The sequence below is a fragment of the Amblyraja radiata genome, chromosome 12 (genome assembly GCF_010909765.2).
Source record: "Amblyraja radiata isolate CabotCenter1 chromosome 12, sAmbRad1.1.pri, whole genome shotgun sequence".
Taxonomy (NCBI): Eukaryota; Metazoa; Chordata; class Chondrichthyes; order Rajiformes; family Rajidae; genus Amblyraja; species Amblyraja radiata.
The window spans coordinates 7,383,755-7,400,884 of NC_045967.1; the positions used below are offsets into that span (position 1 = coordinate 7,383,755).

The window sequence follows — 17,130 nt, forward strand, 5'->3', positions numbered from 1 at the left end:
TTTGTTACTAGTGTAATATGGTGCAACACAACCCTGGAAAGTAATTGTTTTAGAACTAGGTGATGGGTGTGAATCATTATGAACTAGGCACATTCCCTTTCTTTTTTGTTTAGCTTTACCTTTTTTGGATTCTTTACTTATTTCTTTTCTTTTCTTAGGGCCGTCTTCTCTTTGGGGCCTTTTTTTCTTCTTTTTTTTCAAGCACGCAGTCTACTTAACCATCATCATTCATTTAACGCCAACTACTGCGGACTACACTTCTCTACTATCCTCATTCTTCTCTTCTTTCTCTTTTCTCTTTTTCTATTATAGGTTAAAGTTAAAAAAAAAGAAGTTGTACACAAAATGTAGTATGTTGCATATCATGATTAAGTGTATGTACATTGCTTCTAATAACAAAAAAATAATTTAAAAAAAATAATATTCCCAAGGGCATATAATACAGCAGCCTTACTAGAAAGATTTAAAGATTCCAAGTAAATATTTGAAAGTTCTGAGCTCCACTTATTAATCATAACAGATGATAATGCCCTTTAAAAATGTTTAATAATGCAAGTATTTCAATGAAATACAATTTCCTGTTGTCATTGCAATATGACGCCTTCAGACATACGAACTTCCTCTGTTGAGTGAAAGAATTGTCACCAGATTGACTGGAACTAAGAAAGAAGAATGATTTAAATTACGATGCAACCCAAACTCTGGAATAATTTACCGGAATCAAGAAGCAGATCTATCATGAGAGGGTTTGTTATAACTGTAGTCATCCTTTTCTTGGCTGTTTTATGTTGTTTCTCACTGCTGATGATACTACTGCAGCAAATTAGTGATCTACACAGGGAACTGGCAAATGTCCACAAACAGCTTCGTGTTTTTAACAAGAGGACAAGAGTAAATGTTGGGGATCGCTCAACGCAGCACGAGAAAGATATGGTAAGGAAATATTTCCGCTCAATCTCTTGGATTTTGTTTCCTTTACAGGGGTAAATTCTAAGTGTCGCCCTCTATTCTCGGTTGTCATAGTAAGACGTATAAGACCAAGTGACAACTGAGAATGAAGGACAACAACTTTATATTGATAAATGCAACAAAGTTATTACATTAAGGATAGACACAAAGTGCTGGAGTAACTCAGTGGGACAGGCAGCATCTCTGGAGAGAAGGTTTGGGTGACGTTTTGGGTCGAGGCTCTTCTTCAAGAAGGGGCTCGACCTGAAACGTCACCCATTCCTTCTCTCCAGAGATGCTGCCTGTCCCGCTGAGTTACTCCACCTTTTTGTGTCTACCTTCGATTTAAACCAGCATCTGCAGTTCTTTCTCATACACATTGTAAATGTGTGTGAGAAATATTACATTAATGGAACTGCAGGCCAGATAGAAAATAATTTACTTGGAGCAAAAGCTTTCTTCTGCTACCGTAGGCTACTGCAGCACATGGCACAGTAATATGACCTAAACCCAATGTCAATAGATATTAATGCCTGTTTATGTATTGCAGCCAATTTGTCTAAATATTTGGACTACGTGCTCTGCCCCCCCCCCCCCCCCCCCCCCCCCCCCCCACCCCCATTAACAGTGCATCTTTATACTGATTATATATAAAATTATAAAAGCACTGGACAAGCTAGATGCAGGAAAAATGTTTCCTATGACTGAGGTGAGAAAAAACTTTTTCTCCCACAGAGTTGTGAATTTATGGAATTCCCTGCCACAGAGGGCAGCGGAGGCCAAATCACTGGATGGATTTAAGAGAGAGTTAGATCGAGCTCTAGGGGCTAGTGGAGTCAAGGGATATGGGGAGAAGGCAGGCACGGGTTATAGATAGGGGACGATCAGCCACGATCACAATGAATGGCGGTGCTGGCTCGAAGGGCCGAATGGCCTCCTCCTGCACCTATTTTCTATGGTTCTATGTTTCTATGATAGTATAAAGACATTAAAAAGTTCTTCTCAAACTCCATAAATTTCTCCTTTGTTACTACTTGAGTCTCCTCTGCAAACATAAACTGCAAGTAGTGTGATATCACCTTCCTCCTGTACCTTTCAGCAGCTGGCTACAGAGGACCATTGGTAGAGCCTCCACTAACATACATCATAAGCCATCAAATTCTTTCCATCAGACAATTGAGTGGGCCTGAGATGAGATGGGCCAGATTGTGTGGATGGCAGGGTTATGGTTGGAGAGGGGACAGCTTGCTGGCTGGCTGGCTGGCTGGAGTACATGCGTCAGTACATTCCAGACCTCTGACTGTAGTACATGCGTCAGTGCAGTCCTGTCCTCTGGGCTTGTGCGTTGCTGATGACATGATGGGGGGGTACACGGACCTGCAGATGAGGGAATCTTGCATAATACACAAAGTGCTAGTGGAACTCAGCAGATCAGGTAGCATCTGTGGAGGGAATGGACAAATAACTTTTTGGGTCCAAACCCTTCTTAAGCCTAATTGCAGAAGGTGGGGAGGGAGCTGGAAATGAAAAATGGGAGGGTGGGACAAAGCCCAGTAAGTGGATTGAACATGGATCGGTCTCGACCCGATACATCACCTTTTCCCCTGAGATACTGTCTGACCCGCAGAGTTACTCCAGCATTTTGTGTCCATCCTAGTAAGTGATGGGTGGATACAGTGAGGGTTGGCAGATGTGCGGAGTAAATCTCACAGGACAAAGATGAGAAGGAGACAAAAGGGGGTCAGATAAGGAGAGAAGAAGAGTGAAATATAAAGTCAGAGAGACAGATAGAGGTGGACGGGGACAAGTGGAAGGGGCAAGAAGTGAAATACAAGGGGAATGGGGGACTCAGGAATAGGGCACGAGTCTAGGAAGGAGGGGAGATGTGCAGGGTAGCTGGGGTGGGATAGTGGTAGAAATGGGTGCACACCAGAATGTGTGGGGGGGGGGGGAGAATATTGCATATGAAGATAAAGAGAAAGGTGATAGCATTTAAAGTTGGAGAATTCAATGTTCATCGCATTGGGTTGTAAGCTACCCAAGCCTGTTCCATCAATCACTCTGGGAATGGAGGGGGCCTGGGATAGAAAGCTTGATTTGGGAATGGGCAGGGGGGTAAAAATAGGCAGCACGGTGGTGCAGCGGTAGAGCTACTGCCTTACAGCGCCAGAGGCACGGGCTCGATCCTGACAACGGGTGCTTGTTTGTATGGAGTTTGTACGTTCTCACCGCGTTCTCCGAGATCTTCGGTTTCCTCCCACTCTTCAAAGACGTACAGGTTTGTAGGTTAACTGGCTAGGTGTAAATGTAAAATTATCCCTAGTGTGTGTAGGGTAGTGTTAGCGCGCAGGGATCACTGGTCGGTGTGGGCTGAAGGACCCGTTTCCACGCTGTATCTCTAAACCAAACTAAACTAAACTAAAAAAAGGTTGATAGCCAGCAGGCGTTGGTGGACAAAGTGCAAGTGTTCGGCTAGTTTAGAGTTGGCAATGTGAAGGAGGCTACATTGTAAAGACCGAATGCAGGAGATGAGGTTTGAAGACATGTAAATGAACCTCTGTCTTGCCTGGAAGAGCTGCTGGGCTCTGCAGAGATGTGAGGGGGGAGGTATAGGGACAGGTGTTACATCTCCTATATTGCTGGCGAGGGGGTGGTTTGGGTGGGAAGCGATGAGTGAACCAAGGAGTTGAGAAGGGAACAGTCTCTACGGAAAGGGGTGGGGATGGGAAGATACGACTAGTGGTGGGATCCCGTTGACGGTGGTGGAAATGTCAGAGAGTGAAATGTCTGAGAAAGCTGGTGGGGTGAAAGGCGAGAACCAGGGGAATTCTATCCTTGTGTCTGGAGGAAGGGGAAGTGATAGCAGAATAGTGGGACACAGAACAGCCACAGATGAGAGATCCATTCACAACAGCAGGGGCTAACACCATATTTGCTGATGAGTTTCCTTTGGATAGCCTTGAGTGGAAAGCCTCATCCTGGAAGCAGATGCGGCGGTGTCGGAGAAATTGCGAGTAAGGGATGCAGTCGTTGCAAGAGGCATGGTAGGAGGAGATGTTCAGTTCAGTTTAGTTTATTGTCACGTGTACTGAGGTACAGTGAAAAGCTTTTGTTGCATGCTATCCAGTCAGCAGAAAGACAATACACAATTACAATCGAGCCATTTACAGTGTTTAGATAAGGGAATAACGTTTAGTGCAAGGTGAAGCCAGCAAAGTGCGATCAAGGATAGTCCAAGGGTCACCAATGAGGTAGATAGTAGTTCAGCACTGCTCTCTGGTTGTGGTAGGATGATTCAGTTGCCTGATAACAGCTGGGAAGAAACTGTCCCTGAATCTGGAGGTGTGCGTCTTCACACTTCTATACCTTTTGCCAGATGAGAGAGGGGAGAAGAGGGAGAGGCCAGGATACAACTCATCCACAATTATGCTGCTGGCTCTGCCGAGGCTGCTGAATCATTCGAACACAACCAGAAAAGTAGTGGAGACTGATCAGATTAAGATCATGCCTCCCACTGTGAAATAGCATGTTAACATTAATTAAATTGATTCACACATGAAGAAAGATGATGAATGAGGAACTGGAGAGTTTTTTTCCAATCTATAGGGTGGCGCAGTGGTAGAGCTACTGCCTTACAGCGCCAGAGACTCGGGTTCCATCCTGACTATGGGTGTTTGTCGGTACTGAGTTTGTACGTTCTCCCCGCGACCTGTGTGGGTTTTCTCCAAGATTTTCGGTTTCCTCTCACACTCCATAGAAGTACAGATTTGTAGGTTAATTGGCTTGGTATAAATGTATAAAATGTAAAATTGTCCCTAGTGTGTGTAGGGTAGTGTTAATGTGCGGGGTACGCTGGTCGGCGTGGACTCGGTGGGCAGAGGGCCTGTGTTCACATTGTATCTCCAAACTAAACTAAACTAAACTATGGATTTAGGGGAGAGGAAAAGCAACCACTAATTTTTTTTCTATTCACATTTTGTTCACAATTCTCCTCAGGAAGATCTGCTGGAAAATGATAGTCATGGCCAAATCCAAATAAGCGAAGAGTTAACCATACGGAATGTTAAGAGTTATGAATTCACGAGTCTTACAAGAAAGAGGAGAGATACGAGAGATGGTGAAAGTAAGCAGATGAATTCAAAATCATAATTAAAGGCTAAGTATAGTCCACGTGGAAGGAACGCTGAAAGTATGATTGCGCGAATCTATTTTTCAGTACACACTCCAACATAGTATATACACAGCACAGGAACAGCCGATAATATCTGTGCTAAACATGAAGCCAACATTAAAAAAAAAGGTCAAAAACTTTATTTGCCATTTGTGCTTACACACTTGTGCGGTTGTTCAGAGAGTCAAGTCAAGTCAAATTAAAAATTAAAAAGACACACAGAAGACACACAATCTATAAAAACATATACTACTCTAGAAATAAAAAAAGAAAGTGCCTAAAACCCTATATAAAGGGGAAAGTGAGAGCATTGTAACTTGCACAAACCCTATATCAGGACATCAGTTCATTTTGTTTTGGCCAAGAGTCTCACTGTTGCAGGGAAGAAGCTCTTAAAAAAGCGTGTTCTGTTTGTGGCGATGCTGTCTGCTCGTCTGTGCCTGAGGTTGTATGTGCAGTTTTTGTGTTTGAGCAGGGAGTGAGCTGGATGTAGTGTGTCTCTGATGATTCTCTCTGCTCTTTTTTGACAGCGCTGTGTGTAGATTGTGTCCATGGAGGGGAGTAAATTAATCTGCCTGTACATCATCCCACCCCACCATTCCCCATTTTTAAAAGCCTTTTTAAGCCAATATCTGCCTCCACCAGCACTTCTGGCAGCAATTTCCAGGCACCTCCCACTATCTACAGTATGTAAAACACTTACACCGCACACCTCCTTTAAACTTTGCCCTTTTGCCTTTCACCTTAAAGCTATGCCCTTTAATCTTTGACCCCAGAAAAAAAAAATTTCTATCTACCCTATCTAGGCCTCTCATTATTTTATAAAGTTTGAGAAGTCTCCCCTCAGCCTCTGGCATACCAGAGAAACATCAGTGAACACCAATGTCAACTGTCAAAAAATATAACCCTTTATCCAAATCATGTACGTAAAACTATTTTTTCCTTGCACAGCTTCTTACCATCAACTTGAGGTCATTCAAAACTTTGTTTCAATATTCTATCATCAACCAATTCTTACATTGCTGGTGTTACTGAACAAGATTGGCTAAGCGTTGCCTGTTTAAAAATCCTCGCTCTAATTTTCAAATCTTATTTGTCCCTACGTGTCTCTTCCTCTGGAATCTCTTCCAGCGCTACCATCATAAGGTCATAAATGATAGCAGCAGAATTAGGCCATTTGTCCCATCATGTCTACTCCACCATTCAATAATGGCTGATCCATCTCTCCCTCCTAACCCCATTTTCCTGCCTTCTCCCCATAACCTCTGTCACCCGTACTAATCAAGAATCAATCTATCTCTGCCTTAAAATTATCCACTGACTTGGTCTCTACAGCCTTGTGTGGCAAAGAATTCCACAGATTCACCACCCTCTGACTAAAGAATTTCCTCCTCATCTCCTTCCTAAAGGAACATTCTTTAATTCTGATGCTATGACCTCTCATCCTAACTCTCCCACCAGTGGAAACCTACAGATGTCTGTGCTCATCCAAACCTGAGTAACTGCACATCCCAGATCCAAACCAGCATCTTTGGTGTCTTGGCCTTCAATATTCACAAACCTCATCTCAGATGTTCTCTCTCTCAACCCCTATAAGGCCTGTCTCCCTTGGGCGTGGTCGGGTCGTGACGCATGTAGTGACGGGCGGTGTCTCCCTGCCGCCCCAGGATTTTGGAATGTTCAAAATCCTAGGACGACATCTGGGTGTCTCATCTTGTCGTGCTCCCTGTCACACACTGACGTATGCTGTCGTGTGGGTGATGCCTGGTTAGGGTTAGGGACCACAGATGGGCTATAAAATATTCTTCCTTCAGTGCATGGTTTTGACACAGGGGCCCCTGGGTTTGGACTCAAACCCCCAATGTTCTGCATGGGAGCTAAACTGTTTCAACAAACTTAACATCCTTTTTGAAGATGTAATTGGCAGGGTGGAAAAGCGAGCCAAATCAACATAGTGAAACTAGATTTTCAGAAGGGGTTTGATCGGATGTTACTATAACATAAGTATCCACAAAGTAAGAGGTAACGTATAGGCAGATGTGGAGCTTTGGGTAAAGGACAGAAAACTGAGTAGGAATAAACAGATGATAGTTCATTTTGGGCCTCCAAGTATTCAGAATTCACATAAGTGACATTTGGAGGCCCAAAATGAACTATCATGCTACCTCAGGAAAGAGCCAAGATCATCAAAGACATGTCCTGCTCCAGTTGTTGCTTCCTGTCCCCACTCCTGTCAGGTACGGAGGCTTGCAAACATGCACCACCAGACTTAGGAACAGATTCTTTCTCTCTGCTATCAGGCTTCTCAATGGTGCTTCCATAAGGTGTATGAAAATGAAGTACTGCAATGTTGAGAATAATATCTGCACTCTGGATCTTCGCCTTTGCTCTTCCAATTGTACTTGAGTTTGATTTGATTGTACTTATGTACAGTATTATCTGATTAGATTGGGTGACATCCAATGCAAAGCTTTTCACCGTACCTCAGTACACATGACAATAATAAACCTGAACCAAAACTGTTGGTCAATATAATCCCAGATTTCTTGGCACAATTTTTATTTGCCCTGATTCCACCTTTACTCCGTTTAGAACTGCCCAACGAGATTAACAGTAGAGTAACATGTAACATTCCTATTTGAACATTCACTGTAAAATGAGAATTCTCATTTAGTCACGGGATTACCAGGTTTTATTAATTTCTCTTTAATCCATGCATTTTAAAGAGCTTCTCAACTCATACCCCTTGTTATCATGGGAGGACCTCATTGAAACTTATGGAATAGTGAAAGGCCTGTATAGGGTGTTTCCACTAGTGGGAGAGTTTAGGACAAGAGATAATAGCCTCAGTATTAAAGGACGTTCATTTAGGAAGGAGAAGAGCAGGAATTTCTTTAGTCAGGAGAGGGGGAGGTGGGTGGGGGAGGGGTGGGGGGGGGGGGTGAATCTGTCAAATTCTTTGCCACAGAAGGCTGTGGAGGCCAAATCAGTGGATATTTTTAAGGCAGAGACAGAAGGATTATTGATTAGTGTGGTTAGTACAGGTGTCAAAGGTTATGGGGAGATTGGGGTTAGGAGGGAGAGATAGATCAGCCATGATTGAATGGCAGGGTAGACTTGATGGGCCGAATGGCCTAATTCCACTCCTATCACATGATCTTATGACCTTGTTCTCAGCGGGGTTTGTGACCTCGTGTTAATATATTTACCCTTGGAGGACAGAATGATGGTCATCTCCTCTTCCTGGTCTCAGCATTGCTCCAACTGCAGCTCTTTGACTATCTTTTAGCGCTTGCTGCTCATCACAGCATTAGAGTGGTTACCTACACTCCAAGCCCAAGCTTCATTAAACTTTTGTTTGGTTTAGAGAAGCAGGCCCTTTGGCCCACCAAGTCTGCGCCGACCACTGATCCCCGCACACTAATATTATCCCACACAATTTCGACTAAAGCAGCATGGGGTTTGTGATGACTTCCCTAGACTGCTGGGGTTCACAGGCTCCACTCTTGTGGTGCTACGCCTCGCAGTGGTGTCCCCAGTAAACTCCAGCCAAGAGCGTTCAGCCATAGCTCTGGTGGTTCTCCATCGGCTTCGGGCCAAATAAACATGCTTCTTGCAGGTACCATTCTCTCCACCTCCTCTGATCCCTGGGAACATTGCAGCTCCCAAGTAGCTGAAAGACTTTGGCTACAATACAATACAATACAATACCTTTTATTTGTCATTTGAACCTCACATGAGGTCCAAACGAAATTTGATTTCTGCAGCCATACAAAAAAAGAACCAAGACACACACAAACATAATTCACATAAACATCCATCACAGTAAGTCTCCTCCTCACTGTGATGGAAGGCAAAGTCTTGTCTCTCCCCTGCTCTCCATTCCTCTCCCGAAGTCGAGGTCATAGCCCCCGGCGGGCGCTAGTAAGTCCGCGGCCACTCAAAGCCACGCCGGGCGATGTAGGGCCCTGCCCCGGTTCTTGGTGTTGGAGCCCCCGGCGGGCGCTAGCAAGTCCGCGGCAAATTAAAGCCGCGCCGGGCGTTGTAAGGCCCCCCTCCAGGTCACTCTCAACCCCGCAATTCGGACGGGAGAAGTCGCCGTTGCCGGTGCCCCGCAAAGCAGTCTCCCACCGGGGACCCGCGAGCTCCCGGTGTCACCATCCACCGGAGTCGGGTCGCAGCAGCGCGCCACCGCAGCTCTCCACGCTCCGAAGCTGGCCAGCTCCACGGAGGTAGGTCCGTAGGTCCACAGCTCCACAGCTCCACAGCTCCACAGCTCCACAGCTCCACAGCTCCACAGCTCCGCAGCTCCACAGCTCCGCAGCTCCACAGCTCCGCAGCTCCACAGGCTCCGTGACTTGAGCCTCCAAGTCGTTCCGGTTGGAGGCCGCTCCACGGCGCTAGGCCCCAACGGCAACGGAGATCTGACAGGGAAAAGGTTGGGTCTCCATGCAGGGAAGAGATTTAAAAGTTTCCCCCACCCACACATACACATTTAAAAACCCGCTACAAACTAAACCCTCAACAGGACAAAAAAAATTAAAAAATACACAGACAGACTGCAGAGGCCGCTACTATTGTATACCCTTTGAAGACACGACTGCAGAGATCATACCTGCTCTGATAAGTACCAAGATCCGCGAGAACCTGCATTGAAACTGCGATGCAAGTATCAGCATGGGTATAATACAGGAAAACCTAGACATGTAGATTTATATTTGAAGATCTTGATCTTAATGTAGGTTACACAATTAACATTAGGGCCATGGTGCTTTAAAGTCATTCAAATTACTTTTTCAAACAAAATTAAACTCAGGTCAAGTGAGTAGGCAAGGAGATGGTAGATGGAGTACAATGCGGGAACATTTGTGTTCATGCACTTGGGTACAAGAATAGAAAAGGAATGTTTTTGTATATCATGAGAAACTAGTAAAAAATCATGTACAGTGTGCTAGTGTAGAAAATAAATAGGTGTGTGTATGAAGTATTCAAGGCAGCAAATGATGTGTTGTTTTTCATCGCAAGATGCTGGAGTACAATGAAGGAAGTTCTGCAGGGACTGCAGGTTTTTGTATTATTGTGAGCATTTTGTGTCTATATACCTGATGTGGAATCAATGCAATATCAATTTACAGAATTGATTTCTGAGAAAATAGAATGCTTTTCCAGGAAGGGCAATTGGGAAAGCTTGATCCATATTCAATACATTATCTACATGATCTACAATGAAAGGCACTTCCATCACAGTGACGCCTCTGATAATGTAGTGAATCCAGAACTGGGGATGTACAATAGTCTGGAAATAAGAATTACTGGTTTATAACTGAGGTGGGGAGAAACTTCTTTACCCAGAGTTCTAAATGTTTGAAGTTTTCTTGTCTTAGAGAGTTGCACATGCTCAGTTAATGGGTGTATTTGAGGCTGAAACCAACAGATTATTTTAGTTTAGTTTAGAGATACAGCGCGGAAACAGGCTCTTCAGCCCACCGAGTCCACACTGACCAGCGATCCCCGCACATTAACACTATCCTACACACACTAGGGACCATTTACATTTATACCAAGCCAATTAACCTACAAACCTGGACGTCTTTGGAGTGTGGGAGGAAACGGGAACATATAGAGAAAACCCATGCAGGTCACAGGGAGAACGTACAAACTCCGTACAGACAGCACCCGTAGTCAGGATCAAACCCGGGTCTCTGGCGCTGTAAGGCAGTAGCCCTACCACTTCGCCACTGTGCCCGCCCCTTGATATAGAGATCAAAGAGCAAAGTTGATTTGAAATGGAGGACCAGACATGATCGTAGCGAATGGTGGTTTATGTCTTTCAATTCATTTATGAGATATAGATATTAATGTCAAGGCAAGTTCATTTTGCTCATCCCTAATAACCCTTGAAACCATGTTGGCATGCTACCTTCTTGAACTGTTGTTGTCCTTCCCTGAAAGATGTTAGGTAGGATGTTCAGGAACTAAACCTGTAACAAATAAGCCACAGTAATATATTTTCATATCACAGTTGGAGGAGAACTTACAACCAGTGATGTTTCATACATCCAACTGGCCCTACTCAAAGATATAAGCTTGGGAAATGATCTTGGAATAGTCTAGGTAAATAACTGCAGTGCATTTTGCAGAACACACACACAGCAGACATTGTGTAATGATAGTGGTGGGAGCTGAAGTTTAGGGTGGTGACATCATTTGAGTGAACGACTTGTCCAGGATTAGGAATGAGAAGAATAAGAATAAGTCTATTGGCCAAGTATTCACATACAAGGAATTTGCCTTGGTGCTCCGCCCACAAGTGACAACATGAGATACAGTGACAGTTAGGAATGACAATAAAACATTAAACATTAATAATAAAACATTATTGATTAAACATGTGAATTAAATAAAATACCAGAGTAAAAAGAGGCTACAGAATTTTGGCTTTTGAGTTACCACTCGTGGAAAAAAACTGTTTTCATGTCTGGCTGTGGCAGCTTTGACAGTCTGGAGTCACCTTCTAGAGGGAAGTAATTCAAAGAGGTTGCAGTGCACAGTTCGTCAATGGAGGGAAGGTTGCAGCCAATAACCTTCTCTGCTGATCGGACGATTCGCTGCAGCCTCCGGGTGTTGTGCTTGGTGGCTGAGCCAAACCAGACCATGATGGAGAAGGTGAGAGACTCTACGATGGCCGTATAGAATTGGACCATCATTGCCTGTGGCAGATTGTGCTTCCTCAGCTGCCGCAAGAAGTACATCCTCTGTTGTGCCTTTTTGACTGTGGAGTCGATGGTCGTCCCCCATTTAAGGTCCTTGGAGATGATGGTTCCCAGGAACTTAAAAGACTCCCAAGATATGACTGTGGTGTTGTTGATGGTGAGTGGGGTGAGGGGAGGGGGAGCTCTCCTAGAGTCTACAATCAATTCCGCTGTCTTCAGAGCATTGAGCTCCAGGTTGTTACGATGGCACCAGGACGCCAGCTGTGTCACTTCCTGTCTGTAGGCAGATTCTTCCCCATCCTGGATCAGTCCAATCAGGGTTGTGTCATCCACAAACTTGAGAAGCTTGACAGAGCTTCTTTGCTGAGCTTCTTTGTGTTATTGGAGCTAGTCAAATGGAGAATGTTCCATCCTGCTCCTAATGCTGATGCAGACCATTGTGTAGATGGTGGAGATCCTTTGAGGATATTGACGGTGAGCTATTTTCACCTATTTTCAACAGGATATCTAGCATCTGACAAGCTTTATGTAGCAAGGCAATCTACACCCCATCCACACACACCCAGGAGGCACCGTTAAATGGCAATGGCAATGAACGTCAAGGGTGGGTTGTTAGACTCTCCTATATTGAAGGCAGTGATTGTATAACACACCCTGGATTGAACATTGAGGAGGTATTACCACTTGACAGCAGCATTATCTATCACATTGGGAGTAGACAATTGGGCAGTAATTAACTGGACTGGATTGTGGAATTATGAGTGGAATTATAATTGTGATTATTGTAAAATTAACCAATGAATATATTTTCTTTATAGAACAACCATCTTTCTTGCAGCTGATTCCAAACACTGAGCGCAGCACAATTCAGCAAGGTAACTCAGCAAGATCTGATACTGTGCTGTCATTATATGTAGCGTGCTGACATTTAACTTCTGAGGCTTCTGTTATTTCCTACACCATTTCCATTAGGATTCTGGAATATAACCACCTGTGATCTACACCCAACTTGGTGTCACTTTCGTTTGAATTACTTCTCCAATTCATTCCTTCTATTTATTACATCTTACTAAATACTGCTCATCTGCTGTTGGTGTGAGCAGGTATTGAGGGAGGTGGTTGTGGGACGCCATGGAACTTCCCGAGGTGTGTGGGCCTAAAGGCCTGTCCCACGAGCATGCGACTCCATGCGGCAAGCGCGACCTAACGTGGTCGCTTGAGCCGTACGGCCTCGCGGGGCCAGTCCCACTTCGATCGCCGGAGCCGTATGGTCCCGACACCGCGTGGGGCTCCGAAAAACTGACCGTGTTCAAAAGTTCCGCGTGGCAACGGCCTGCCGGCCTGCAGCCGCCTCGACGCCGTACGCACCGCCTCGACGGGCGTGCGCAGTGTCTCAACGCCGTGCGCGGCGTCTTGACGCCGTACGCAGCGTCTTGACACCTTACGTCACGCGCGAAATTCCCGCGGACTTCGCTCGAACTTCACGTCAACTCGTATGGGATCACTCGACCTCCGTACGGCCCCCGCTTCCGGTTTGGTCGCGCTCACCGCATGCAGGCGCATGCTGGTGGGACCGGCCCTGTACGGGGATCACTCGACCTCCGCGCGGCCCCCGCTTCCGGTTTGGTCGCGCTCACCTCATGCAGGTGCATGCTCGTGGGACAGGCCCTTTACTCAATGAAACACCAGTGAAGGGAGGGGCCCACTTGATAACCTAATGATATACTTGCATCTACACCATCAGCTTAATAAAAAATGTGCTTGTTAACATGTAGGTAGCTGCTTATTGTATATGGAGCTGGCTATTGTCTTTAGCATCAGTTGATATAATCAGTTTAGGTAGTACTTTGGCTTTTGTGCTTGATTTTCTTGGTTGAACGTTTATCCTTTTATAGCACGAGTACTTTGTGTTTTAATAGTAATGTACATCTTGCCAAACTGCTTATCTGCTGTGAACATGTCTATCAGATGTCCCACCATCATTTTTTTTTAACTGAGAAAAACTGATATGAAACAGGATACATGTGATGTCGGGGACATACCTTGTCATTGTTTAATGTTTCAGTGCCAAAATGCAATCAACGTTCTTATGAAGCATTTTAAGATACATAAAAAATGCCTTTGCCGTTTGATAGTGCTACACGCTGAAAAATAGGAATAGGAATATGAATATTTTGCAGTGAGATTCTATGCATGCATACACAATGTATACAAATAGCAGCCACCTACAGCGCTGACAAAGTTACAAAGTACGCCAGCTCCCTCTTTTGTCCCCCCTCCCCTCCACCACGGCAGTTCCCCCCACGCAGGGCCCCCATTGTCCTTTGTCTCCCCCCCCCCCTCCCCATTGTCCATTGTTCTTCCCCTCTCCCCTCACAGCCCTCATAAATAAACACAGCGCCAAATGGAAAAGTTGATTACATTTGTTTTACAGGAAGAAAGTAAATGAAAACTGATGGGTCCAGGGTGGGATTGAGGAGAGAGTTATAACTAATTGTGCTTCAAGGTGATCAAGTGAGGTTGCGGTGAGAGGGGCCAGGCTGAGCTGAAAGTCCCAAGTGTATGTAATCTTTAAAAAAACCTTTTCAACCACATCCTAATCTTATCAAAATGTTTCACTTTTCGTCCTCCCACAACCGTTTCTACTTTTAAAAAGGAAAAGACCAGAGTCTAATAAAAAACATCAATATCACGTGATGTAAAAGACAAAAGAATGAACCCATTTCTTGGTCTTGTCCTTGGTGCCAGTACCTCCAACACTGACATGTCAGCGGCTTTTACATTTTAAACACATGTCCCATGGCTAATGTAGGAAGAATATGCTTTTGATGTCTAAACTCTGTCAGTAAAACACATTTATTGCCAATTTAATCTTCCATCTGTGCAGCCTGTTGAGTCCCCAGCATCTTGCTTTTTGCTCAAGATTCCCACATCTGGAATATCCTGGGTCTCCTAATTATACCATCAATTAGCTAGTTCAAAGACATCCTTTGTCTTTTAGTGCCAGATCTATTTGCAAATTAAATTCCCAATAACATACTGGATTAATATAGTAATATATAAATATAAAAATATATCAACATAGGGGAAAAAAATCACAAAATCAAACTTGTCTGAACTATATATATATATATATATATATATAGAGTAGTTCAAACGTTTAATTTAGTGATTTGTTCCAATTATATATATGTGTAGGAAAGAACTGCAGATGCTGGTTTAAATCGAAGGTAGACACAAAATGCTGGAGTAACTCAGTGGGTCAGGCAGCATCTCTGGAGAGAAAGAATATATATTATACATATATATAGTTCAGACAAGTTTGAGTTTGTGATTTTTTCCCCAATATTATATATATTATATATAATGTATTATGTATGTGTGTAGATATATATCTATATCTATATATATATATATAGATATAGATATAGATATAGATATATATATATCTATATCTATATATATAGATATAGATATAGATATAGATATATCTATATCTATAGATATAGATATAGATATAGATATAGATATATTTATATAGATATAGATATATAGAGATATATAGATATATATTTTCTAAAATTTACTAACAAACCTGAGGGATGAGGAGAGGCAAGTAAAAGTTAAAGGTTGTTCCTTGTCTGTCTTTATTAATTAGCTATGTTCCCCCAGGTTTCCTCTCAGTAGACAGATAAGGGACATTGACAGAGGAAATATATTTGTGTTTTTAATTTGTAATCCGCATCTAGAGTCATTACTCAAGAATTGTGTGAAACATATTGAAATGGGGGAATATACTTCGCATTTTGAAACATTAATCACAGAAGCCAACTAAACAAAATTAATTAAATAAATTACCAATGCAACATAAATGTGATTTTTAGAAAATGTATGCGTATTAATAGTTGTTCACATTGCTGCTTAGTTGTAACCCGACTAATATATCCAAAGTGTGCAGGAGGCAGTGCAGATGCTGGTTTATGTCAAAGATAGGCACAAAATGCTGGAGTAACTCAACGGGACAGGCAGCATCTCTGGAGAGAATGAATGGGTAACGTTTCAGGTCGAGACCCTTCTACAGACTGAGAGTCAGGGGAGAGGGTGACACAGAAATATGGAAGGGTAAGATGTGAAAACGAGAGATCAAAGGGGATGAAGGTCAATGTAGACTAGATCATTGCTAGCTAGAGGAAGGTGACAACAAGGCATACATCCTAAATATATCCAATACCAAATAACCTATATTATCTTCCCAATTGTCAATATCTCCCTGTTCTATTGGATTCCTTCCTCAAGACCTTTCAATGTTATGTTAGCAGGTGATTCAACCTTTATTCCTTGGATTGTGGATACTGAGCGGGGTGAGGCCTTGGCATCAAATTCCAATATGATAAGTGTGAGAAAAGGCGGCTTTTATACTGTGTACAGTCAGGTAAGCCTAATCTAATAATAACTATGAACAGTGGGGCTATCAGTTTAGTTTATTGTCACGTATGCGGACTCATGTACAGTGAAAAGCTTTTGTTGCGTGCTATCCTGTCAGCAGAAAGACAATACATGATTACAATTGTGCCATTTACAGTGCTGATCAATATGGATAAGTTGGAAACGTGAGTTTTTTTGTTATTTGCAGACCATTGTGTGTTCCCATTGAAACATGGGCAATAGCAGAACTTCATGGGTTTCTTTCAGTTGTTAGCAAGGAGCAAGCATACTTCTGTTAGCAGATAAGAGATGTACTTACAAAGTCCACCAAGGTTTAAGGTGAAGGGGAAAAGATTTAATAACAAAATGACGGGTAACCTTTTCACACAAAGGGTGGTGGGTGTATGGAACGAGCTGCCAGAGGAGGTAGTTGAGGCAAGGACTATCCCAATGTTTAAGAAACAGTTAAACAGGTACATGGATAGGACAGGTTTGGAGGGATATGGGCAAAACGCGGGCAGGTGGGACTAGTGTAGCTGGGACATGTTGGCTGGTGTGGGTAGGTTGAGCCGAAGGGCCTGTTTCCACACTGTATCACTCTATGACTCTATAAGTTGGGCTTAGAAACTTTATGAATTAGACAATACTGCAATCAATGTCCAATGTGTTATAAAACACTGTGGGGAAAATTATTTTGAACTTTTGTTCAATGGGTGTGGATGTTATTGAACTATTCTATACATTAAATGTAAAAATGGGGGAAACACTTGATTAACCTTTGGGTGATAAACGTTGGGGGCAGTGGGAGAGCAAATCATCATCTGAAACTGTCGTAGTTGAGCACAACCAAAGCTGACGACACCTAAACATGAA

At 43.4% G+C, this 17,130-nt stretch overlaps 1 protein-coding gene across 1 annotated transcript in view; it reads left to right on the plus strand.

The window, feature by feature from the left end:
• Nucleotides 1-668: 668 nt before the first annotated feature.
• LOC116978896 (tumor necrosis factor ligand superfamily member 13B-like) overlaps nucleotides 669-17,130 on the plus strand; it is a 30,913-nt gene continuing 14,451 nt past the window's right edge. The window contains exons 1-4 of the mRNA XM_033030161.1: nucleotides 669-933; nucleotides 4,945-5,071; nucleotides 12,651-12,707; nucleotides 16,152-16,264. Of these exons, the coding sequence (XP_032886052.1) occupies nucleotides 688-933; nucleotides 4,945-5,071; nucleotides 12,651-12,707; nucleotides 16,152-16,264 (543 nt within the window). The 5' untranslated portion in view covers nucleotides 669-687. The remainder of the gene's footprint in view (nucleotides 934-4,944; nucleotides 5,072-12,650; nucleotides 12,708-16,151; nucleotides 16,265-17,130) is intronic.